We start from the raw sequence: 27,097 nt of genomic DNA on the forward strand, positions 1-27,097 counted from the left end.
CTCCAATCAGACTTAATATTTACTGGACTTCTGCCATCAGTGAAGCAAAATCATATTTATGGGCAAAGTTAGTAAAAGTCGTGAAGTATAAAAGAAACTGTGTAGTGTTTTTGAGTGGTTAAAGAGGGAATGGATTATATATTTTATGCATAGCAAACAGACTTCCATCTGAATACTGCATATATCTGCATATATTCATAGTTTACTGCATCTTGTCAGTTTACCTGACAGGAGCCACCCCCCCCCCCCTTCCCCCAACACACACAAATGCAAATCCCGAAACAACTCCAAACAGATTGTCTAGACAAACACATTATCTTTCATCAGAACAGTAATGCATCTTTTCTTCTCACACACAGATTAAGTCAGTGGGGGCCTGATTAGGGGAAACGCGTGGCATATTGAAATAGATTTATTCACACTGATAACATCTCATCCTATCAGCTGCACACCAAGAGCGTCAAACCGTGTGCGAGAATCTTTTGAAAGCCTTTAAGGATGTATTGAACAAAAAAAAAAAAAAAAAGGAGGAAAAAGAGTCTCCAAATGAGTTCTGGATCATTCCTGGAGCAAAAGGATCAATAACAGCTTGGCTAAGCCCTCGCTCATCCATCTGATTCATATCTTTCCTCACACTGCTCCTCAGATATAAGAGGACTTAAGGCTCGCTCTCTCTGTGGCGATATGTAGCAGCTGCAAGCCGTTTCCTCACGAACATAAAGCTGTATTAAATGATTAATGTCAGAAACGTACTAATATCATAATGGACTGGACATGCCAGTATATTAAGATGATCTTTTCTAGAGATCTGTGTCAGCAAAAGGAATCGCCTATAAATAACTAGATTTACACAGAGGTAACATCTTTTACATGCAGAAAAGGATTGCATTCACCTCGAACAGGTTATTAATTATAAAACAAGGATACCGCTGCTGTGCATGTTCTATGCCACTGTTTACACGCTCTATGTGATGGTGGGCTGATATTCAAATGCCTGGGAAAAAAGGACAACCCCCTGAACAGTGAAAACATAACTCCTGTCACGCTTATTCACCTTACAGTGATGACTCTCTTGTGTTTTTAACAACATACACACTGTAATTATTTTGCAGTGAAATTAGAACTGAGATCAGGGAAACTGCTCGGCACAAGCTTGACAAATTAGACGAGTTAATATCATTTAATCAGTTCAAATATTTGACTGACTTCCTTGAATGTATGTTGACTTCTTTGGCATGTTGCCTAATCTGTTCAGCGTCACTTGTTTGTCTGACTTTTAGCAGGATTACATAGAATAAATATGAGGCTGATTTTTGCTGAACTTGGGGGAGTGGCTCAAAAAAACCCTTAAAGACTTGGTGATGGGTCAATGTGAAGACAAAAATCCTGTCATTGACATTAAATGCACTATGTTGTCTTAATGTTTTATACAGCAATGCAATGTACAGTGCTGCCGAGTGGACGTAGAAAGTGATTTTTCCACTGTTGCGGCGCGGTTGAACTTGGATCTCCAACATGCACCTTGAAGGTGTGGTCATCTTGTAAAGCGCTAATGACAACCAATATTTCTGGTCATTTTGGGATGAACAAATAGAGAACAATAGAGAACATCATCATAAACGACATCAAAATACTATAAAACTGTAAAAGTGTTCATAAATTGTTTTGTATTCTGAAATGAAACTGACTATGACTGACAATACTAACTGTGAGGCATTTGTGAGGCTGTTCCAGCCTCTCTATCCCACTCATACAGTCAGATTTACTGTAGATAAACGTGCCCCTCACCCAGCTAATTCACACATTCCTCGTGTAAATCAGGCTGCTGACTGGCCGGCATAAGTAAAGACAAGTAAACGGCATGCCTATTATTTATTGTTTGTACATGAACACGCATCTGGAACAACTGGATCAGTCACTCACAGCTCCATGTCTCGTCCACTCTTGCAAAACACTGCTCGATGTCCTCACGGTTGACCGCAGGCTCCTTGTCCGAGCGTCCAAGTGTACGAGGCGGACAACTGAAGCACCATTTCAGCCTCTTCCTCTGCTGAAAATCACTTACTGGCCATCTTTTCTCGCTCTTTCGCGTTCATCGGCATCGACTATTACAGTGCTGCTTTACGCAGCCAAGTTAACTTGATGCACCGTGAGTACGCAAGCGGTGTGTAGTTGTCCACCAAACTGGATCCCCTCATGCAAGGTACCGTTTTTTTCGTCTGTTTATTGGCTAAAAGAATATATACTTCCAATCGGGAAAAAATCTCATAGGCAGGCGCAAGAGTCAGTCAGATGATTCATGGTCCATTCTGTAAACTAGGGGCTGGTTGGGGTTTCAGCGCTGCAGCTCAAAAACCCAGGCACTGATCGGCCGTGTGTGGTATGAAGGGGAAAATGAGCTGCTGCGCTTTGAATATTGGGTAATGCTATTACTCAAGTAAAACACGGGTCATGCTGGAAATTCAGATCACTGGAGGAAATCCTTTGAGATTCCACATCTATGGACTTTTACGGATTTAACCAAATTAAAATTTGGGCGATGACGACATTGGGAGAACAAAGTTGGTATGTAGGTATTATCCTTTGCCTGGTGGCTGTCTAGCAACATTCTAACTCAGCTCCGGCAACAAGTAACTTTATTCATCGTGACTGGTTGCTACTTAGACCACCAGGTTTCGAACGAGGTATAACATGACCAGATACACTGTTGTATGCCGCTGAAATCCGTCTAATACCGACGTTTACGAAGTGTACCGTGACGGCGGCTTAATTGTCCCAATGTCAGATCGGTGTCACCGTGAGGCACTATCAGTGTGAATGGCTTGTATTTTCCAAGTAACCCCTGCATGACCACCGCCATCATTAATCCTTCACTTGGTGCTTCACCTGCACTTCTGAGAGCAAGCGTGGTTGCCTATTGTGATATGTGAGGTCACAGAGATATTATGCAATAAGAAAAGGTACATGGTTTCAAAGGACTTGACTCAATGGACATTGGGCACCACCCATTTGAGACTTTGGGGTTACTCTGTAAAGAATAATCAATAAATAAAGTCTGACTATAACTGTTGTATGATTCCGTTTCATGAAACTACACCAATTCAGTTTCATAATTGTCAGTATGACAGATATTACCTGGTGCAGTCCAGACAAATTGTTGTTTGTTCATGTAAGACATGTCAGTCACACATTTCTAACATGAAGAAGCAGTCGCCAAAGAACTAGCAGACAGGTTTTTTCCATTTACCAGTGATGACAGAGTAGAAGGGACTCTTCTTAAAGGCCTTCTTTCCTGGTTGCCCACCACCTTGCATGTTAAAATGAGGCACGATGTCATTTGTGAAGAGTCTGTAACAGATAAAAAAATGAAGACAACTGTCAACAGTAAACTTATATAACTTGTATTACACTACCACATTGTAACCACCCACTGATGTCTGTTCTACAGTGTAGATATTATAGGTCCCCTTCCGAGCCAAATTCACTTTTCTAAAGTTTTCCAGCAGTCAGATGTGTATCCTGAGTATGAGGCCCAAAAATGAAGAAAAAAAAAAATCTGTCCTCTCATTTACTTGCTTTCTCCACTTTTGCTCTGTTTTGTGCTGGAACGAGTGAATCTGAAACTAGGACACTTGTGATGTCACAAGTTAACAGGCCCCTTACCCAGGGTGTAGAGGAGACTGCTTTACACCAGCCCCCCAGTCTGTAAGTCCAATCGTATATAAATGGAACCACATAGGCCCTACCGGTTCCACGCGGTTCCATTTGTAAGCTGTCAGAGACCCTAACATCCAAAATTTTGAGAAACTGATTTAAAGGTTTATTATTCTGATTTAGCACTGACCGTCGTACGTCCTGGTTCTCTTCCATTTCCCTGGACATCATGTCGAACGTCTGGAGAATTTTGATGGGCAACTGTCCACTCTCAGCATCGATTTCTTCCCTTGAGTTGAGGCTCTTTGACTCATCCAGGATTGCCATTAGGGTCTCCACAACTCCCTTCCAAAACTCTGTGAAAAACAAATAAATATAACAAAATCCCTTTTTTTTAAATTACTACAGACATAACCATTTTATATTATGACTTTGACTGAGCTACAAGGAAAATATGGAGGGAAGAAGAAACATTGCTTGTCGCTGTGTTAAACTAATTCAGTCTTTGACAGCTTCAGCTGAATATTTATGCAGACAAAGAGCTTGATAATGGATTGTGTTACACATATAGAGTTGATTCATAGAGGAAAAGCTTATTGACTGAACAAACTTGAAAGATTTTCCTGAAGAATTTGTATGTATCCATGATCCGTGTTGGTCTTAAAAAAGTGAATTCATTGAATATGTCCAGTAAAGCTGTGAAGGAAAAACCAGAGAGAGAGCAGAATTATCAGTTACATTTTTGCAATCCACACACACACACGCACGTACACACACACACACACACACACACACACACACACACACACACACACACACACACAGAGCGTATAATAAGTACCTCAAATGAATTATTAATAATCACACAAATATTTGATGGAGTGACTCCTGGATGGCCCTTCTGTCTACGACAGGAAACTGTGGCTTTATTAATAATCTTTTGTTCTTCAGCATCAAACGGCGCCACCTGCATTCTCACAGAACGGAACCACACAAGATGTAAACAAAACCTCCATCAAAATCCACACAATCACAATTGTAACAAAGCAAGTTTGCAGTACGTCGACTGGACAAGTTATTATAGAGACTGTAAATCATATAGGCTAATATAATCAAGGTTGGGCTGACCAATGAATGCAGTTCATTCATTTTTTTTATAGTTTATTCATATTTGTAGCCTCATTTATTAATTAAAGAGTATATGAATATTTGTATGGGTTTATTTCACCTTACTCTACCCCCTCCCCCGAGCAATTAATACATTAACTTGGAGGATTTTTGGACATGTGCAACATTCATTTTCTTGAAAGAGCTGCTTTATTTAACCCTGAATTAGGTATTTTTCTAGCCACCTGAGGGCAGCACAAAAATTCATGAGCACAAGATAACATTGAATTATTGTTATTATTATTATCACACAAATTTTAACATGTGAGGATTAGAATTTACATTAGAAACTCTACTGCACCAGACACACTTGTAATGTGTCCCAAAGACACCTTTCACAATAAATATGCAATATGTTGGTAAAGGAATGACTCTGAACTTCCTGCTAATGTTGACTATGGCGCCCCCTCTGGCCAAAAGCAGCACTGTTTACCAGAATGAGGACTGCTTTCCTCATGATCACTGACACTTTGTGAGAAATATGCATGAACTGCAGGATGCAGGGTGGTAAGTAATGAATATTATTTATGACTATCTCATATAAATACCTATAATGGTGGCGAAACGTGCAACATTGGAACAATGTCGTTTGGTGTGGTTCATGTCAACACAAAAATTGCACATCAGTGTGCACCGTCACAACCCAACAAAGACCGGTTGAAGAGGTTTCCGTTCACTTTATTTTTGATTTGGAGCATTTATGGTGATCTGATTTTGATCTGATCTAAGTTTAAGCTAACTCACTGCAGTCAAAGGTTCTTGCAGAATCCCTAAGTTATGGCAGATCCCCCCCAAAATAAAGAGGTTTTTGTTCACTTGAATTTTGTCTGTGTAAAAGCAAAGACAACAAAGTGGGAAATGCTCCCAGTTTCCAAACTCCTATAACAACAATAATAGTAACAGTAATAATAATAATTCAATATTATCTTCATTCAGATCAGACAGAATGAAAATGAATTTAAACTTAAACATAAGAAATGAGCCTCCTCTCTGTAATCATATTTTTCACTTCATCTAACCTCGCAGGAAAAAAAAACACTAAAAAAATTCTTAGTAAATGAGGTTGCAGAAGATAACGAATTAATACAAGAATCCAAATTCACACAAGTAAATATATTTCTTTGTGATGTCTTGGAATGTTACGGGGGACTTTCCCTTCATGGCCCCGGTATCTCAAAAACGCTGTCTGCGGCCCTGGATGTAATCAGTTTTAATAACTACAAACAATATTTGATCCAAGGATGATTTATATCATCAATTCTTTGATGTCTTCTTTTAAATAAAGGAGCCCTGTCATGTTGTGATACATTTGAGGAGTGTAACCTACATAGATATCTCTTATGAAACCCAGCATGGGCTCAGTAAGTCATTCTGACCTCTATTCTGTCACTTCCTCTGTTGTGAGAACACAGTTACATTATGTAACCGTGCATCACACAATGTCACCATGCACACACGAGGAACACACTCACTAAAATTGTTGTTTTTCTTCTTCTTCTTCTTCTTCTTCTTCTTCTTCTTCTTCTTCCAAATATGCAAAAAACATTAAAGCTACGTGCAGCAACAGACGATAAATCAAGATAAATATTTGAGTAAAGTCACATGTCACAGATGCTAAACACTACTGTAATCCCAGACTTTGATCACGTGAGTGCAAACTTGGTCAAATGGGAAGGCGAGTCTCTTTAGTGCACTTCCGACCGCCATTACATTACCATGCGTGGTGGGCTGGATGATCGTGCGCGTAAAAAAAAAAAAAAAATGCAACAGCGGCGCTTTGCTTAGAGCACACACAGACACGCGCACACACTCACACATAGACAAACACACACACACGCACAAATAGGCTGTGCAACTCACACTTATTTACCAATATAATAATGACTGAGAGATGAGGGAGGAGCTGATGAAATCAGCCGGAGGATTAATTCAATAATCAAAAGCATCGTGGAGATGGAGGATTTGAAACGCATGAACAAACCCCGCAGCATCTGCTTTATGACAACACACGCAGGACTGTCACTTCGGCGTGTAAGAAATCCCATCTTGTAAGATTGAGAGGCGTTTCGCAATGATACAGAACTGAAAGGAAGGAAGGGTTTTTTCTAACCTCCGTCTACAGAAGCCTGCCTGCCTGCCTGTCGTGTTCCTGCTGCTGCTGCTGCTGCTGCTGCTTCTGCTGGAGGAGTAAGAATAGTTGTTCTTGTCTGGACGCTTTGACTCATGATTCGGGGCTACTTTGTCCGCCCTGCCTGCCACGAAGAAGGAGCAGCTCTCTCTCTCTTTCTCTCTCGCTCTCTCTCTCTTCACCCCACCTCGCTCCCTCTCTCCCTCGTCCTCTCTCTGTGTTTTCTGTCTTTCTAGCGACCCTCGTCTGCGGTGCGTTAAATTCAGGAGCAACAGAGGGATTAAACATTCCTGCTCGCAGCGCCTGTTTGTGTGCGCCAGGCTGCTGCTGCTGGGTTACATTGTGAGAGGAACGGTTGTGGTAAGAAAGGCGGCTATAAATAGCTCATGCAATTCTCGAAAACTATCAGAAGTGGTGCATCAGCTTGCGGAGAAGACGGAATCAGATTTACTGTGTGGAACATCTCGCCTCTGAGTTGATTATTCCGCAATCAAGCGAGCGTGGTTTTTTTTTCTTCTTTTTTAAACAAAAAAAAAGAAGTTATTTTTTTGGGCGCAGTCTCATGGATTATCTAATGATGAAACTATCAGCGGACAGACTGATATGGAAACAGGCTGTATGGATTGAAATGGATGCATTCCCCCGCCTGTGACAATGATCAGATTTGGAATGACCTGGATTGTTTTTGATCCCGCTTGGATTTACAACATTATAGCTGTGGGGCTTTTATAAAGGGCGCATTCTGTACTTCTTTTTTTTTTTTTTTTTTGTATGTGTGTGTGTGTGTGAATACGCCCTTTCCTTCTTCCCGACCATCCCGTTTCTATTATCTGGACCTCTTGTGAGGTTAAAATCCCGCTTGTTTTGTCCGTGTCGTGGCAGACTCGTAAGGCGACCGATTTGTCAGCCAATGCTCGGTGTTTGATGTAGGATTTCGACATGCCCAACGCTGACGACCCCAACGGCGGACCATTATGACTACAACAACAAACTGGGTGGCTAACGGGGCAAGCCTTGAGGACTGCCACTCCAACATCTTCTCTCTGGTACAGTATCAATAAATAATGCTGCTCACACACGCGCGCGCGCGCGCGCACACGCACACATAGACACACATACGAGCATGTCACAAGGTAGCACTGGTGAACGTGTGTAAAGGCAAAAATTTTTTTTTATCAGCAAACAATGCCTCTGCAATCAACCCCCCCCCCTCAAAAAAATGCACCGAAATTAAACTTCAAATGGCCGTTCTAGGTAGCAGAGGAACAATGGAATCAACATTCCTCTCTCCAGAATCATTATCTGTCAAATCCATCTGGAACTCTTGCATAGGAGGGCTGTTTAAAGAGAGAGAGAGAGAGAGAGAGGGAGATTTTCTGATCTTCAATATTGTAATGTGTCAAGTTGCACAAATGGCTCAGCAGGTCATAAATCAGAAGATTGTGTGAAGTGAAGAGCAGCCCCCCCCCCCCCAGAAAGTTTCTTTTTTTTCATCATCTTTTGCAGATAAAAGCCTACAATGTTGCCCTGAGAAAGATAGGTTGATAAGATTTTGACAGACAGCAAACACAAGCACTCGGCGGAAACAGCAGTTGATCTGAAAAAAGGGCTTTTTTTTTTCTTCCAACTGTTCAGGTTTAGCAGAAGTTGTTTTTTTAAACAGAGCCAGAATATAGATAGTAGATTTTCACAGATGATGTTTATTATTATTATTATTGTTATTATAATTATTATTTAATCTTGCAATCAGTGAGTTAACTGTCCAACAAGCAGCCAAGTGGAAAGGCATGCGGTAGACTGCGTCCATGCATAGGCTGCTGAGAACCACAACAACATAGGGGTCCTGAGGGCTTTTTAGGGGATCTTGCGCTTTGCACGTCACAACAAAGCTGAACAAACACATGTCACTGTAGTGGATTTATTTATTTGTTGCCGTTGGTTGTTTTTTTTTGGGGGGGGGGTGGGTGGGTGTGTGGAAAGAGACAATAATACATTCCAAACAAGGACCTTCCCAGCAGTAAACATCCTTATGGAAAACCCCTTCTAATGGTGAATTCATTACATTTCTTTGTCCTGATCTAAATGAGTCTTTGAACTTTCCCTCATGACAGAAAACTGTGATCAGATCTCTGTCAACTTCTCAGCCGAGGTTTCTCTCTCATGAATAAGCTTTCACTCACTTGTCGGACATGGTGCTGGCCCCTGTGAACATCCCCCCTTTTCAAACTGCGAGAGAAAGAGAGCATCCATCAGCTTGCTTGTTGAGAATATTTATGACTGGCTAGTGGTACAGCGTTACTTATACTGGCAGGGCTCCCAGGGAAGTCCAAGACGGTACAAAACACTAATGACACACTAAGTGTCCTGGCTGGAGGGTACGACTGAGACAAAGAGACAGACAGAGGGGTGCAGATTGCATCCTGATGTTGGGAATGAGACAGTTGTGATTGAGAAGTGGAGTTTGAAGGACTGTTCTGGAAGTGAATGAGTCTAATCAGGCGCGAGTACCTGCAGAAGAAGTAATTGCACATTTATTGCTTTGGTTGTATTATTGCTGCAAGCAATTGTGGAACAGAAAAAGGATCCTGCACCATTTTGTCATTTTTTTTTTTAACCTCATTTCATCTTGTCAAATGTTCATCGTCGATAGAATATCTGACAGGTAACGCCACATATTTGAAGGTCTCCCTGCAGTGCAGCCTTGTTGGTGGGATATTTCTTATCTTTCAGGTCATATTTCCTATGTTGTAACATAAAGGTTTTGTGCACTGCTCTGACGACCTGTTAAACTACATTCCAGCCTGCTCTAACCTCGTCCCTCACACCGATTTTTACTGGCTGTTATTGCGGCCTGCATCAATAAAAAGTACCTTAAAAAGAATAAGTGGCCATAGTGTGGAACGTTTATGGGATCACAGCAGATTACTGTCAGGCGTTGTATGAGGCCACTGTCAGAGTGATCACTCCGATCGCACAAACCCACAAAACAACTGTCTTGTGTGCTGATGATTATCCATCTGTGACAGAAAGCAAAACCTCTTGTAAGTGCGGGGGGGGGGGGGGGGTGGTCTGGGCTGGTAGGCGAAGTTGATGTGGCGACGGAGGAGGGAAGTGTAGAGGACGAGAGAGGAGAAACAGGGGAATGTTTTTAGCTCTTAAGAGAGAGAGAGAGAGAGAGAGAGAGGGAGGCTGAGGGACTGCAGTGGAATCTGTTTTCATTTTGGGAAAGTATTATGACTGATGTGCATTTCCTGACTGCTAGCCTCAGCCTATTTGAGAGAGAAACTGAGAGTGAGACGGAGTGAGAGAAAATTAAAGAGCGAGGAACGTAATGAGAGAGAGAAAACAGTCGTCTTTCTGTGGACTGCTGGGCAGGTTATTGTAACACTGACTCATGCCAGAGTCCTGAATATGAGACGCAAGGCGGAGACAGCAAAGAGCCTCACAACACAGGAAGCCTTACTCCGTGTGTGTGTGTGTTCATTGTACACCATCCAGACTCAGGAGACAAACTTCAAACACCCATCATATTATACACACACACACACACACACACACACACACACACACACACACACACACATACGTAGGCATCTTATCTCACAAATATCCACACAGAGTGAAAAAAATAAATACCCACATGCCCACACAAACATATGTATCGCAAATGAAACACACACACACACACACACGCACACACACACTCGGAGGCGCACACACTATATATGTTTTGTCACCTTTCATAAGAGCTGTGAATATAACCCGCATGCCATGGACGCACGCTTGTACAAACATAGGTAGACCTTAATTAAAGGACTTCTTCTGTCCCCTCAACAGAGTCGTGTGGAGTGCAACACTGGTAATTAAAGTGTCCTCAAGTGGAGGTTTAATGTGATCAACTAAGAGGTGCTCATTAGCCAAACTCTATTCCAATAGAGATCTTGCATGTATAATAATGATGCCACTGTCTGGCATGGAAATAAAGTGCTAAGAGATGTGACTGGGGGAATACCATTAACGGGGATGCTGTGATTTATGGCAGGTGAGTGGCCGCGGCTTGTAAGAAGAAGCAGGTAATCAGGAATGGTGTCTTTTTAATATAGACTGTTTGCATGTCCTTGTTATTAATGGGAGTCGTATCGCAAAGATGCTTGAGGATGAGAAAGAGGCGACAGTGGGACAAAATGTCAGGGTCTGCTGAGCCAGAGGATTTGAGTTTATACAGCCAGCGCTGGGTATCATCCTCCTCCTCCTCCTCTCTCCCTCTCTATCTGATAAATATTTTTACTAGAGAAAAACAGTTCCTGAGTGACTTTCAATATAAAATGTCAGAAATTTTATCAGTTCTCTGCACCGATTTGCAGATATAGTGGATATACCCTAGATTTGTTAGTATGGCGTGGATTGTTTTTTTAGCGCAGAAATACCAACATATGTTCGATTATTAATCAACAGGGAGGAGTCCTTCGCTTTGCATCACATATAAATGCAAATAAGTTCAGAAAGCCCTGTTAAATGAATGCTTGGTTAACCCAATAAGACTGGACACAACTTAATTTTAAGTGTTGTTTAGTGATTTAGAGAAATGGTTTTTGTGAACAGTAGGATTAAGGTAAGTCATCTTACATCGAAGCCAAAGGTCTCATCTTTTTTTTTTTTGTTGATTTATTTCATGTTTCTATCTGCTTCAGTGGTGGATAAGTTAATGTTTTAGTGGACATTTACAATTCCTAGCATTTTTCCAGTAATTCCCTCAAGTTTTCGGAGGTGAGGTTTACTTATTTATGACTTGAGTTGTTTACAAAAATCCAAGAGGCATTTCTAGGTGCTTATGGTCGAAAAAATATAGGAGAACATCTTATTATAGAGATTTATTGTCCTTAGCAAAATCACTGCTTCTTATTTAGTCTTAACAGTTTCTCAATCTGATCTGAATCAAAACATCATGATATTTAATATCTTGTGTTGACAAATTTTCTTCACTCTCAAATAATAGTGGTTTGGCAACCAGTTAAACCAGCTTAAACCCGGTATAGTTTACGTTGAGATTTAAAAGGATGACATTGAAGCTGAGACAGTGTCCTCTTACACAAGGACAGGATCAGTCCAAGTCAGTGCCCCCTCTTGTCTTCTGCCGTGTCCCCGTGGTAGCAGCTCCATCTGGTAGCTTTTCTCTAAACCCAGTGCCCAACCTGTGCTGTGACCCTGCTCTCTTGCCGCGGTGACAGCCAGCACCAGCTTCACCTTGAGTCGGTGTGTAGCACCTCCCACTCATCTGCCTCTGTCACTGCTGCGAGAACCCTCTTGTCATCGCAGTAGGACTCAACTTGCTGTTGGTTGTACATGCTTGTTGCCGTAAGAAAATAAAGTGGGTTAGGCACTGAAAGAAACGGGGTGGAGTGAGTGTTGGGAACAAAAAAGAAGGGGCTCTCCTCACTCCTCTGTTTTCACTACACATCTCTTTTCTAGTAAATTCTCCTGAGTGTAGTCATGGATCTTATCTGAGCGCTTGGCTTGTCAGGGCCCTGCCACAGAGGTGAAGAACAGTTCAAAGACAGACAAGGGAGGGAGGGAACCACCGCTGGTCCCGGAGCTGGAAGTGGGATGGGATGGGCAGGAGTATTTTGGAGCACGGTGGCTTGAGTGTGAAATATGTAAGCCCTGCAGTGCCAGCTGTGTTCTATTCTTAGCGCCCGCTGGTGTTCTAGCATGTGTGCAGGGCGACAGAAGGCTGAGTAGGAAAGGAGGATTGGCAGGAACGGGCAGTAGCTGGCTCCTGATAGCTGGAAAGTTAGCTGGCAGACTGCTACTAGTCCATGGACTGGATGGGTAGATGGACAGTAAACACATCATTGGCTCTGTTTACGGACCACAACTATATTCTAAATACGACAATATTTCGATGAGGTTATAGAGTTTCTTATGAAGTATTCCAATTATATTCCTGTTGCCACTGAGCAAAGTTCAACTCCATTCATTAAATCCTGAAACCTTTTGTCATGCTGCTACCGTGGTACACGTTGTGTATTTTCTTGCTAGTAATGCAGAATATTGTGCTTGGGCCTGAGTTTTTTATACTCGCTGGATGCTGTAAAACCGTTTGATTTCCATATGCTTCTCCAAAGTTTTGATAAAGGTGCTATGCACTAAAACCAGAATATGCCATGTCTCAATGAGTTCATTGTTTACTATGACTTTGACTTTATTAAGGTTTTACTTGTTTGAAAATGCTGTTTACGTTATAGTTTCTTATTTAGTGTATAGAGTACCACAGGGATGATCTATTTTTTTAGGTCAGCCTGGAAGTTAGCATTGTCATGGGTTCACTCCACCAAAACAATGGGATTATTACATTGGATTTTTGGGATTATTGCAGAAAATAAGCTCCTTGGACAGAACAGAAGTTTATGGGACTCACACATTTTGTTTTGCAGAAGCAAATTAAGAAAACTTTTATGTTGTTTTTTTTTAATTAAATGCAATCATTAAAAGTAATAAGCTGCTTGTTTTGTTACTTGTTGGCAACCAGAATTTTTCTTAGCCTTGTGTGTAACCATTTACTTTAAGATGGAGTCATCGGATGTTCAGCAGTGTTGATTTACTGGCTTTTAGGAACCATCCTTACACCGCTTCATTGTCTTAATCAGGCTAATATCCCCATATTTCAGTCCATGTAAACACAGCCACTGTTGCAACTGCTGCTGTGTTCTAAACTGAATTTAGATGGTTCATATTCTTGTTATCTCCGTCAGAGATACTTCACCTGGCTCAGACACATTTAGTGGATTCATTTCACTTTCCTCCAAACATTTGGGATGTGCGTTTGTTTATGCTCTGGTTTGGAGCCCAAAGATAAATTCCATTAACATAAAACTCACTGATGCCGTCACACAGGACCGATATAGATTTAATCTCCTGTTTGCAATCATGATTGAAGACACCTTAAGAAAAAGTATTTCTTTTAAGGGAGATGTTTGCCTGCTTGTAACTGGGCAAATATTTTCTGCTACCCAGACGGCTTTGCCAATACCACACTTGGCTGGGATTCAACTGCAGTTAGAGCACACTTAGGTTAAAGGGTGTCTTTTAGATCTGCAAAACAAGTAGAGAGAGAGCGAGAGAGAGAAAACATTAATGCGGTCTGTTGTGCTGCTGCAAATTCTAATTATCATGTGTTCATGTTCCACTGAGAGATTATCTGTGACCAATCAGACGGGTACTTGATGAGAACAAACACATTATGTGCAGACTGTTGATTCACAGCCGTTTGTGTTGCATTGATTCTCCCTGCATTGCCAAATCTCTCTCTCTCTCTCTCTCTCTCTCTCTCTCTCTCTCTCTCTCTCTCTCTCTCTCTCTCACTTTGAATTAAGCACATGCCAATGATTTTTTTTTTAGGTGCTAATGAAAATTTGTATAGCTCAATGTCAGTGTTGGCTTGCCTCATAGAATAAATGGACTTAGCAGCATAGTAGTAGAGACACAATGGAGTATTTTCCAGACCTGACTGAGCGAACACCGAGCGCTAAGTGTTTATACAGGGTGGTGTTAGCACAGATATGAGCATGTCATGGCAGTATTGTATCTGTTGCAACAAGTCAGTGGCCAGGAGAGGAGGACTTGAGTGGAATTACATAAGATTGTGTGTGTGCTGAATGTGTTTGCAGAAGTATAGAGGACTTTTAGTGTTGTAGCTGAGTGGCTGGTATTCTCAGATTAGCGATAGCAACCAGGTGAGTTGCAGGTTGAAACCTGTTCATATGTGACCCAGGGTGAAGCTGCTGGCCCAGCCCTGCTTTAGTCCTACACACACGCATGCACACACACACACACACACACACACACACACACACACAAGCATCACTTTCCAGTTTTTCCCCTTTAGTTTATCTTGAGTGTAATGAAACAAGCAAAAGTCACGATGACTAACACAACAGTCACTTTATCTGAAATAGCATCCCTTTGAAAAAAAGAATCAATGCAGGAAATTACTTGACAAATTAGATATTTTCATAGTGCTTATGCTCCATTTGCCCACTTTCAGGAACAATAACCCTATTAACTTCTTGTAGGCATTTTGAAGCCTCCATGCAGAGCTAATTACACAATTACTGCAGTGAATAATTTTTAAATAAAACTCAAATTATTCACTCTTTCAAGAAACAGTGTGCAATCTATACTGCAATGTTACCGTTTCACTTCTGGTAATCCCAGGGTTACTTCCCAAGGAAAATCCAGGAGATGAGCGATGTGACGATTTGTCAGTTGAGCAACTGACTTCATACCCGTTCTCATGTCGGCAGTAATTTGAAATCTTCTTTCGTCTGGCATGGCGGACGGTTGCCTACAATGCAGCACAATTACTGTGATGATTAGAAAAATAAAAGCAGCACATTTTACTTTGTTAGAAAAGATTTTATTTCGTAAAAGCCCTGAAGAAAGTGAGAATTTTGGCCCAGGTTTAGTTAAGGTGGACTGATATTTAGGTTGTCTTGCATCTCTCAGAGAGATCAATAAATGTTAAAATATTATTTGGATGCTTATTCCCTTTAAGTAATGTCCGAAATGAAAGTTTTTAGTCCTCAAAACCCCTATGGTGCTGGCAGACTCATAGAAACCTGGCAGCAGGGCAACTTGTGCACAATATTTTTTTCACATGCACTCTTGCTTCTGCTCTGCTCTTACAACTCCATCTCAGGGAAAACACTGACATTTTTCCATCATTCCGTGAGCCACCATGATTTGATTTTGCTGTACGAATCTGCGAAGTGAAAGGAGGTGGTTCCCTCCCTGAGGTAGCAGCCTGTCCCCTCTCCTTCTGGCTCTTCCCTCTTATTCATTTTTTCTTGCAGTACTGCCAATTTATCAGCTGCCAAAATGTCTTGTAAATGAACATTGTCTTGTTTTGTTGATGCATTTCTGATGAACGGTAACGATCAGCGCTGAGCTCACGGACAAACACGTTGGATTTCCTGTCACTACTTCCAATAAAACTCAACTTGTGTTCCGTCAGTTACTTTTTAATGTGAAAGCTGCAGCGGTAGAAGATGTTGGATTTTAAATCGCAGTAACTTAAAACAGCATTTGTTCCGGGAATGTTGCCACAGACGCCCTGCTCACTCAAACTGAAAATACAACAAATTGGTGGGCCATAAGCTCAATCACTGCAGTGTTACGTCATTTGGCAAAAGATATTGATGTAAAAGACGCAATTTATTATTTAAGTGAAAATTCTGAATTTTATTTTGGCTAGATTGCCCTGGTGAGTGAGTAAACATTAGTGCCACCAAACACTGACACACTGGAAGGAACAGAAAGACTCTCAGGACTTTCCTGACTCACTGATGACGTGCTTGATGGTGTCTTCAGCCAAATTTGAGTTTATAAATTCCAGCTGTGAGGGAACAAATGGAGGTGTTATTGTAGCCAGGAGGGACAGCATTCAAAGACATACTGCACACTCCTTTGTGATTTTTAGAGCAAGGGACCACAGAAGTGGTTGAAATGTTATATTTCCGCTGTAGCCCTGGAGACAGAAATCTCAAAAATTGAATACCTTGCTGAATTCCTGCAGATGTTTTATGTTGCCTAGCAACTGTTTTTACTTCTCTCTCTGTCTTCAATTTTTCCTTTTTCAGGCTTTTTTGCTTTCTTTGTCTGTCTTTCATTCATTTCTCCTTCCATAGCTTGTCACAGTTAATTATGTTGCACCAGAGACACTAGTAAAGCGGCGACTGGTTTATTTATTTGTGCATTAATTATTTAAGCTAAGAAGGGCCACTGCTTTAGCCTGTCCCTTAATGCTTTAAAAGCAGCCTGATGTTGCAGCTTTCTGTTGTTTTATTTGCCAAATGGCTGGGGATCTTGTCAGCTTTTTTCGATGTAGCGGCACCGCTGAACACAATGTCTCGCTGTCCTTATTGGTCTTCCAGTGCTCTCGCCTCTTTATGTCAGGTGAGAAGTCATGGCTTGATGGAGGCTTTCCGCAGCGTGATAGGCAGGTCTATCTGTCACTCAGCCCTGGGGATTCTCACTGCTCTAATTAGGTCACTTGGCTTGCTCACCTCCCAGCGCTGGATGCTACAGCAGAACACATATCAAATGACGGTCCCTTGTTTTGTAGGGGCTGGTGAAGGTGGCGGCAGAAGGTAGAGGAAAAGCATCTGTTTTGTGCCCGCACCCCCAGAGGCCCTCTTTCTACACCTGTTTGGTGCTTTTGTGTCGCTCTCACTCCCTCACAAGTGCAGTAATGTGCATTGCTCTTCATTTGTGGTGTAAAGTGCCAGAGGGGAGCATGACTCCTTGTGGGGTAATTTGATTTCAGCAGGCTAATTGATGATGGGGGAGTTTGCCTGTTCTGATTTCTGCCACTGGTTCCTCTCACTGCTGACTGAGTAGCACAGACAGCTTTCATTGTCTTCGTCCATATTTATCCTGAGCTAATATTTATATTAAAATTATTTCACTTTCTTTGTTCAGTGAATCAAAGCAGTAAATGGATAGCGTTGCATTGTCTGATGAAGATAACAAGCCTTATCTCAAGACTCACATGTATCACAAGCGACATGAACAAACCCCAAATATTGGCAGCTTGTCAAGTGTCTAAACAGATTTGAAGTTGATGAGAATGCTATGCCACTCTCTTAGAATAGAGTGTTTTACTTGTGCCAGAGTCGGTAAAACTGCTGATACAAGCCGTCTTGCAATTGCCTAAAGTGCCTCCTTTGTCAGACTATCACACTGTGAGGCTCTTGGACTGTTCTGAGGTTCCCGAGGAAGTGGCGTGTCTCTTACATGACATTCTCATACAGTTTCTGTCAGCTGGGATAAAGCTGTCAACTGTTCACAGGAGCTGCATACCAGACTTAAAAGATGTCCTTAATTTTCTTGTATTTTTTTTTTATAGTGATCTGTTGAAACGGGCAGTTTTGAGTGACTAATAATTGAATTAATTCCAACTTTGACAAAAACAATGTAGGATTTCCAACCTAATTCCACTAACTGATAGCTCACATTTGGAAAATATTATTTCTGTCGCAGCAGGCAGCAATGTTTAGATGTTATTAAGTAATAGTGGCGTGATAGTTGGCGTCACAGTGATTATTTGGTTTTATAACATCAAAATAAATGGAACAGCAGCAATAACAACATTAATTCTATTGTTAATAATAACAATTTTTTAATTGATTTGGCCTCGGCTGAGCTTGGTAATTAAGTGAAAATGAATCAAAAACAACATTTAGGACCTCTCATGGATTTTGTCTTCAGGGTTCATTAAAAACCTAACACGGCATTTGAAAATAGTAATATCCAGGCCCGGAAATATGGTTGGACAAATGAATAAAGCCTGAACATTTTGGAAAATATCAATACATGTGTATATACGTTTATGTTGTCACGAAGCTTGTCATTCATTTTAGCTGTTGAAGTGTAATTAAGTCTTACAGCAAAACGATTTTCTGTTTCAGCCGCAATCGTTTTAGTAGGAGTTGCGTGACTGCGTCATGCTGCAGTTACACCGCGAAGATGCTAGCTGGCGGTGGGGCCAAAATAGACTGAAGGAAAAGCTGGTGTGGGAAAGTTTAAGAGGACCGAGCAGTCAGCATTACATTACTAAGGAAGTGCATGTCAGGATATGCAGCTACGCTTATGTACAGGGTCAGTTTGTTGCCAAAGTAAAAACCTGCAGCACCGAAAATCTCAAACCTCCTTTGTCACGGATGAGGAAGAACGTGGTAGTTCACACTTCTCACTCTCAGACAGTTGACTTGAGTCTGCTTTTTTTTAGCTCAAAAGTTTTAGCCTTTTTGTTTTCCGACATAGAAACGTACAGCAAACATTCATTCAGCTGCGTCAGGGGAAGTTCCAGAGGTCCATTCAAAAGATCTCACAAGTTTTGGAGAAAGTACAAACCTGTGTCCAGCCTGCAGAAGCGCTCCTGTGAAGTGCGTGTCAAATGTGTTTTCCTCTCAGCGCTGCTATCTAAGTGGAGATTTCCTCTACATTGATACGCTCCTGGGCTTTAAACAATACACAGCCGATGTCTGTTTTAGAGCTGCAGTATAAAACAACCTCAGCGGTCACATCAAGCAATGTACTCTAAAGATTAAAGTTCTAACTTACATATTTTCTTATGATTACAAGCACATGTCTGGCGCACTGAGGTTGACCTTTGGTTGGGATACAGATTTGCAAGCCGGGGGCTCAGGTCACCTTATATGCAGCAGGAAATTATCTTTAACTCTCTGGTTTAAGGGTTATGTTCCTATTTGGAAACCTATCTTCCAAAGTACAAAAGCATGTAAAAGAATAAAGGACACATTCCAGAGTGGGAAATATAGATTTTCATGTCGCCAGATGAATAGAAGTATTTTAATGGGATTTTCCAAACAGATGTGAATATTCTGGAAGCATACAGCCAACTGGTATCTTTTTTTTCCTGTTCCCAAGGCAGAAAAAGGCATAAAGAGATGAATGAAGGAGAGCTTGAGATACTCCCGGGTGTTTTCAATAGGCATCCATGACAGTGAGAGAGTACTGAGAGATGAGAAGGCGAGTGGAGACGAGAAAGATAATAGAGGTGAGGGTAAGGTCAAAGCTTTGGTCCGTCTTGGCGATGGAAGGGAAAGCTCTTGTTTTTGGTCCTGCACTCAATCAGAAATTGAACCAGTCAACCTGCTGAACAAGGGCTGTGCAGGAGTGCTGCTTTTATTGACAGGGAAGCAAAGTCGACTGTATTTTTTTTTCTTGACCTCTTTGCCTTTTTACCCCTGCGAATGTGTTTAAAAGAGACAGAGACGGCTGCCTAAAGTAATCGTTTATTTGTTTTCTCGAACCCTGAAGGGTGGCCGCTTTTGATTTATATTTGCTCTTTTTTTCCCCTCGGTATCTCAACAGGTTTATATTAAAGATGTGAATCAATATTATTTTTACTGATACCAACGCCATTATTGATTCTTGGGTCAATTTTCAGTGGGTTCTCAGCGTTAATGTTACCATTTTGTCATATCATAACATCTATTATCATCTGCTTTTATTTTTAATGTGTCTTATTATGGAATCAGAAATCCAAACATCCATTGGTGATTCACCACATTACATCGATTCTTACTTGTTACCCGAAATTGAATGGTAAAGCTCCTGCAAACCAAGTGTTCTCTTATAAATCTCATTATCTCTTCAGACTCACTTTCATCGCACAGCTTTTTCTCCACTGGCGGGCTCTGTTGTAACTAAATGATTTTATCTGTTTGTAAGATGAAGCTTTGGATCGTTTTACTTTTGTTCACATTTTGTATTTCAGTTATGGACAGGGGGCTGTATGAATAAAGTTATGTGCTGAATGGAGTTCCGTGAAGCATATGAGGAAGTATTTGTTATAGAATACACAGATGCGGGATAAAGAAGTCGGTTTTTGTCGTATCACAGATAATATTACATCCCGTGGTAAATGGGACTTTAGGAAGGGTCTGAAAATTACTTTAAAACCAGAAATAATAAAGATATATGGAGAAATATCAGGCATCTCCTACGTGATGAAGGGAAGCAACGTCTTGGATTACAGCATGCCACTTTCATGTCACAATCCCTGCTGAGGCCGGAGGCAAGTGCATCTCATGCCAATCCAATAGAGCTCTCGTTGGCATATCTTCCCCTGCATACCTCCCCCTCTTGGCAGTAAACAATGATAGAATTACAGCTGAAATGAGTGAAGGTTGTTTTCATTTACATAGCAAGATGCTGTTCACAACACTGATTTCCCATAAAAGTTGCACATTTAAGAAACCTCCGTTGTGACATCAGATAAATTCACACGTTTTCTGTGCTTTCTCTTATGTGTTACAAGTGATAATTTATTGCATACAAATACGAGGATCTGCTGTTTATTTGCCTTGGTGCACTGTGACTTCCGAGGGCTCTTAAACTCAATATACACACAAGTACGCATTTATATATTCAGAACAGAAACACCCTTGAACACACAAGTGGAAGCTTATTTATATAACAGCTTATCATACACAGAGGTCATTCAAAGTGCTGTACAAGCAAAAGATAAAAAAGTAGAAATTTAAAGGATGAAATATGAAATCATCTAAAATTCTAGCGAGCGCATACCTCCGCCGAGGCGATGTGACATCATCGGCTCCCGATCCCGATCTGTTCCTGAGTTGATCTGTTCCTCAACCTAACTTCTATCTGACCAAATGATCACGTGACCTCCTTGGTTGAGGCAAAAAAAAGTAGATATCAGGTCATCTGCAGACAGGTGGCTCTCATCTGATATCACTGAAAAAGCGCTGATTCACACGCATGGAGAAAATCTTAGGCACGCTTATCAGTGTGAGCCGTTTTCCACCAATAATCACAGCCTCTGAAATATCCATCCATCGTCCATTGTCATCTTCCGCTCATTCCTTACTAGTAAGGGTCGCGGGGGGGCTGGAGCCTATCCCAGCATCTACGGGCGAGAGGCGGGGTACACCCTGGACAGGTCGCCAGTCCATCGCAGGGACAACATACAGAGACGAACAACCATTCACACTCACATTCATACCTACGGTCCATTTAGAGAATCCAATCAGCCTCGTCCCCTCTTGATGTCTTTGGACTGTGGGAGGAAGCTGGAGTACCAGAAAGAACCCACGCAGGCACGGGGAGAACATGGAGACTCACACAGAAAGATCCCACGCCCGAGGCGGGACTCGAACCCAGAACCTTCTTGCTGTGAGGCCACAGTGCTGACCACTGCACCACCGTGCAGCCCCCTCTGAAATATCCACTGAAATAAATCAACACCTCTCAAACAGATTTAAAAAACTGTCCATGAAGGGATTAATTGCAATTATTTGATGGTTATTTAGTAAATTGATTAGTGTCTGTTTCCAGATGTATGTCTGTGTTTTTAAGCGCTTTGCATAATCATCATCATCATCATCATCATCATCATCATCATCATCATCATCATCATCATCATCATCATCATCATCATCATCATCATCATCACAGCTGCTTCGGGTTTGTGTGCAGGCATGTGTGTGGATCTCCCTGTTAGACGACTGCCCTGTTCCTCTCTGCCTCAGCTAATCCTCCGCAGGAGTCCAGCAGGGTTTAAACACGGCCTACAAACACACTGCACTAAAAAGTTTTTACTCAACAATGGATGCGCCAGAGAGCATGTGCTGTCGTATAAAACCTTTATTGTGACTGTATTGTCTAGCATTTTTCTCATCCCCACCACCTCCTCCTCCTCCTCCTCCTCCTCTTCCTCCTCCTCCTTGTCTGATTCAGTAGCAGCAGACAGCTGTGTCAAACAGTGGGGGAACTTTTGACATTGACTGGGAGTGACGAGGCACTGCGAGCAGATGTCTTTCTTTTTGCTTTGGGAGAAACGGCATCCTTGACCTTGTCGTGGCTAATTTTAGGGCCCGGCTTATCACAGCGCCAATGTTTATATCTCCCATTACACACACTGTCATTACAGGAGGGACATACTTGTAATTAAGGGTGCATTCTGCACTCAGGATGTTCCTGAGGCTCGTGTGCATAACTCAGGGTGCACTCACAAATGAGATGCTGCTGCACTATTGGACATAATAAGAGATTTTAGTTGGATTTGACACCTTCCTTCTACCCTTGCGCATCCTTGAATCCAACCTTGTGTCATCCAATCAAATGAAGTATTTTATTTTCTTTCCTATCTGTCGCTGTGTTCCCTGCGCATTTAAAATGGATCAGTGTTTTCCTTCAGCTGGTTCTGGATGGCTCGGTGCCTGGGCCAGTGTGCCAAACATGATCCTCACAGCTGGGTGAACACAGGAGTAGAGGGCAGTGCGACACACTGAGACCCCCCCCCCCCCCCCCCCACACACACACACACACGCACCCCACCCCCTCCTCCACTCCTGCTAAATCTCAGTCCAGTTCAACAATGCCTTTGTGCACTCGATGCACTCATGCACAAATACAAACAGGAAGACACAAACATTTCCTGCTAGGTCTGGGTGATGGACAGAATCAAATATGATGATATTTTTAATCAAATGCTTCAATATTGATGTTGCGACATGTAGTACGGAACTATTGGTGCCTTCACAATGGGATTATTGATAAATAATCATTAGTAATGGTGATGTGAAAGGTTTGTAGTTTGTAATGTTGAGGAAATGACATCGCTTCTACTGTAATGAAGCTTTAACAACTGGAAGAGACTTCTGCTTTATCAAAATTCGTGGATAACCAAAATCCATAATAAGCTCGTTTTAATATATATAGTTAAAAAACAAAACTAAACTTTTGTCTGTCTCTCTGCTTCTTGGAAGATGATGGTGATTCAATCAAACATTTATTTTAATACTTGTGGAATCAATTGAACGAGGTTAGAGAGTATTGACAGAAACCTTAACTCGACCAAATCAAACGGAATTAACTAGAAATACAAACTGTGTCACTACCGCTAACAGGCGGTAATGTATACGACTGTGACGTTAACAGGAGGCAACACACGCACCTTCAAACCTCAGCAACATGTAAGGGGCGGGGTTTGAAACGGAGATGAACACACACATAAACATCTCGGAGCGAGCAGCGAGCAGCGAGCACCTCTGCGTGGATGCAGCCTAGAGACCCATATTTCAGCTGATCAAGCTGGTCTAGTTTTTTTTTTTCTGTCTCATCCCTGAATGGCAGCGTGCCAGCGTGCTGAAGTCTACAACGTAAATACTTATCATACCATTTTAGATTAAATGGAGACGATGTCAGTGGCTGGGCCAGGCTCCAACCATTGACCCTGACTCTGTTTCATCCTCTCATGGCTCACTCTTTGTAGCACTTATGTTTAAGTGGCGCATCGTCTGTGGCTGTTGGTGGATCCCTGTGTGTCACCTCGTCGCTCACAACCTCATGTTTCTTCACTTTAGCCGTGAAAACACAACAGGGAGACATTAAACATAGTTTAACATTTACATAAAGCTCAGAGCCGTGTAAACAGGAAACTGGGGAAAATATAATTGGAGTGCATCTGTTCAGTTATTGATTATATTATATTGCCTGATGTTTTCTTTCAGGTGAAACATGCAGCGGTGCACCGTAAAGACGGCAGTGTGCTTCATTACACCAATAAGACTGCACTCACATTATTGATTTAGACATAATAGTTGCTTATATCATCAACTGTTTGTAAGCTTACTATTTAAACACATGTTACTGGATATGACATGATATATGATCAATTAGAAATATTTCATTAGATATTGATAAGAAACAGAAGCCTACATTTTTGATTAGGGATATATGGCTTTTATGTCCTCAGTTATTTTTGCATCACTTAATCTTCTGATTACTGCTGTTTGATTGATTATTTGGGTAACTGGAAATAAAAATATTGAAAAATTCCCCCATCACAATTTTCTACAGTTAAAGATGAGGCCTTTAAATGGAATTAAACTGAAAAGAAGATTTTCAATAATAAAAAACATGCTGAAAAAAAATTCACATCAATAATCTTTGTAATAAATGCTGTATTACTCATTTTAATCTCTCTCCTCTCCTCTCCTCTCCTTTCCTCTCCTCTCCTCTCTTCTCGTGCAGGCGGAGCTGACAGGCATTAAATGGCGTTGCTACAGCTTCCGCAGTGGCGGGGAGTACGGGCCGGTGATCTCGGCCCCAGCCCAGGACGACCCGGTTCTGCGCAGCTTCATGCGCTGCGTGCAGGCTAACTTACTCTGCGTATGGCGGCGCAAAATCAAGCCAGATGCCAAGGAGCTGTGGATCTTCTGGTGGGGTGAGGAGCCCAACCTCTCTGATGTCATCCATCATGAGCTAGAAGGTGAGAAGGAGAGAAAAACAATGAAAGCGATGAAGGATGAGGCTTGCTCCTCTGTTCTATCCATCTCAATTATTTTTCCATCCCACTGGCCTTGACATCAGCCTCTGTTTATGCTCTGGAAGTTTAGGTTAGAGGCTTGTACAGACTGTATAATTTTACGGTTGTTTTTATTATGTTGCATTGAAATATACAGACTTGAGTGTTTTTTTTTGTTTTACACTGGATCCAGGCTTGCAGTTTTATGTATGGACTGAAAAGTAGTAAAATATGTTGTATGTTCCAGCTACCTGTGCAGCATTACTCTGAGTTGTGCAGCACATAAAGCTTCTTTTATTTTTATTTTATACTGCAGCTTAATACCTCTACATAAGCTGCGTTGTCTAACATTGAGTTTTAAGAACATTCAAGCTGATTAGTCTTCTGCAGATTCGAGCTGTTTGTTTAAGACGTGTAAGGTACATTGATCTGTTTTGTTTGGAGTAATCCAATATTTGAGCCTCATATAGCTCATATCTGTAATGTGTTTGCTTTGCAACTCAAGTGTTTATATGCTGCTGCGGGACTATCGCTGTGATGAAGCACTGCACGCGTGTGCGTATGTGTGAGTGTTAGTGAAAATTACACTGAGATATCTTACTTGAAAGAGTGCAACTGTCAGCACTATTGTCCCTATTTATAGATACATTTGCATTATCTGGCTGCGCACGTGTGTTGAAATCTAACATATCGACTAAGCTGCTGGGAGACGGCGAGAGGAGGAAGCAGGAGAGGGATTATATCGGGTCTGGTTTGAGCAGAACAGTCAGGAGGAAAAAAAGCAGGGTTATTGGATGTAGAGGGTGAAGCAATAGTGAGAATTTCAGGCCTTTCAAACACTGTTGTAGATATTAGACAGACGTTGTTAAAGCCCTTTATTCACACAGCACACACAGGTGTAATACAAAGAGAACCGGTGTACATTTCAATTTTCATTTTTTTTTTTTTTTTGGGGGTGTCCAGATTGTGGTACAATAAATTGCTTCACCTGATCTGCCAACTACATCTCCAGTCATCTAATAGCTTACTTGAAGTGTGTTGGAAAAAAAGAGTCAGTGTGTGGTGTAGACAAGACCGTGTGATGTCTGCAGTGTACAGTGTTAGCATTACCTCACTGATGTGCAAACTGCTATTGGCTGCTCCAACTGAAAATCTTGATTCAATCTGAGCAGCACACTGAGATTCTGTAAACTTGGCCTACTTACTTACATTTTATTGATTTATTATTTATAACGCTAAAATAAGGAGAAACAGCAAATTTCCACATTTTGATAGCTGGAAACATCAGATGGGTGGCTTACTTGAAACATAAATGGGTTAATCTAGTCAGGAGGGACCGTCGATTTGAATGCTGTCACGCTGTTGAATAGGAAGATGTCCGCCACACGTATGTGCTGTTAGGCCCTGATCGCTGCACTTAAATGTGATTGTAGTAATTATGACCCACGCAAATGAAGAAATGATCAAAAAATGCTAAGAAAATCAGAGTGAGGTGGGGAGCATTTGCAACAGCGGGTGAAGTGTTTTTCTTGTAACTATGGCAACATACTGTTAGGATATAGTTAGTTTTTCAATTCTAATTTCCCCTCAGGATCATTAAGTATTTCTGGTCCTCGTGTAACCCACAGGGTTTTCATAACCAAAATCAAGTTTGCGCCTAAACCTTAACCTTAACTGTTGAGTTAAGGTCTAGTTAGTAAGAGACAATAGTTTGTGATTAAGACAATTCACCAAATTGCATCAAATATCATAGTTTTTATATATGATAATATATAATATAATATCAGAGTTTCTGTTCTGTGCCAGACAGATTTATCAATTACTTGTGGAACTGTTTTCAGTTACATTATTCACCTCCTCATGATGAAACATCAAGTTGGTGAGTCAGGTTCCTCGTATACAAAGAGTTGTTTGTGCTGCAACATGAGAGACTCCTCCGCCTGAACAGGATAGTTAATAGGAATTGATTATTCAAGTATTGAAGAGAGATTTATACATTTGGATTAGAGTAGTCAATTTTTATAGTCAAAGGACTAAAGTGCATTTGGGATGTGTCCAATCCACTCAAATTAGGTAAAGGATGCAGAATCCTTTAGTTTGTGTTTCTGAACATCTATGGGAGCATCAGGAGTGTACTCAAACTACCCGAATTGAGGAAGGGGTTATGCACACAATAATAATCTTTAACCACAGTTTATTTTTGCATGCATTTGCTGGTGTGATTGTGAGAACCAGTAAGGATTCCTTGTAGTGCATCTGCTTATGTAGGCATATCTTTGCACCACATC

The 27,097-nt window shown here is 41.4% G+C and overlaps 2 protein-coding genes across 4 annotated transcripts in view; one reads left to right on the forward strand and one right to left on the reverse strand.

The window, feature by feature from the left end:
• Positions 1-764: 764 nt before the first annotated feature.
• Positions 765-7,070, reverse strand: LOC147243958 (uncharacterized). Of its 2 annotated transcripts, none has more exons than XR_015110356.1 (3): positions 6,294-6,596; positions 3,845-4,010; positions 765-3,348 (listed from the first exon to the last, which is right to left on the reverse strand). XR_015110356.1 is itself a non-coding variant. In XM_086187019.1 (3 exons), exons 1-3 carry the CDS (start codon positions 7,044-7,046, stop codon positions 3,222-3,224), a joined length of 408 nt encoding a protein of 135 aa, XP_086043145.1. In that variant the 5' UTR covers positions 7,047-7,070; the 3' UTR covers positions 765-3,221. The 2 variants fall into 2 exon arrangements, 1 of the variants encoding a protein (XP_086043145.1); XM_086187019.1 differs by lacking the exon at positions 6,294-6,596 and adding an exon at positions 6,932-7,070.
• The window catches only part of LOC147243959 (mediator of RNA polymerase II transcription subunit 13-like), a 76,507-nt gene continuing 55,932 nt past the window's right edge, over positions 6,523-27,097 (forward strand). The window contains exons 1-3 of one of the 2 annotated variants that reach the window (XM_086187017.1): positions 6,523-7,309; positions 7,832-7,995; positions 24,536-24,773. In XM_086187017.1, coding sequence (XP_086043143.1) covers positions 7,924-7,995; positions 24,536-24,773 — 310 coding nt within the window. In that variant the 5' untranslated portion in view covers positions 6,523-7,309; positions 7,832-7,923. Of the gene's footprint in view, positions 7,996-24,535; positions 24,774-27,097 lie in introns of both variants that reach the window. The other variant, XM_086187018.1, reaches the window with a different exon arrangement.

Source organism: Aulostomus chinensis, chromosome 19 (genome assembly GCF_037954235.1).
Source record: "Aulostomus chinensis isolate RoL2024-O1b breed Wild chromosome 19, RoL_Achi_v1.0, whole genome shotgun sequence".
NCBI lineage: Eukaryota > Metazoa > Chordata > Actinopteri > Syngnathiformes > Aulostomidae > Aulostomus > Aulostomus chinensis.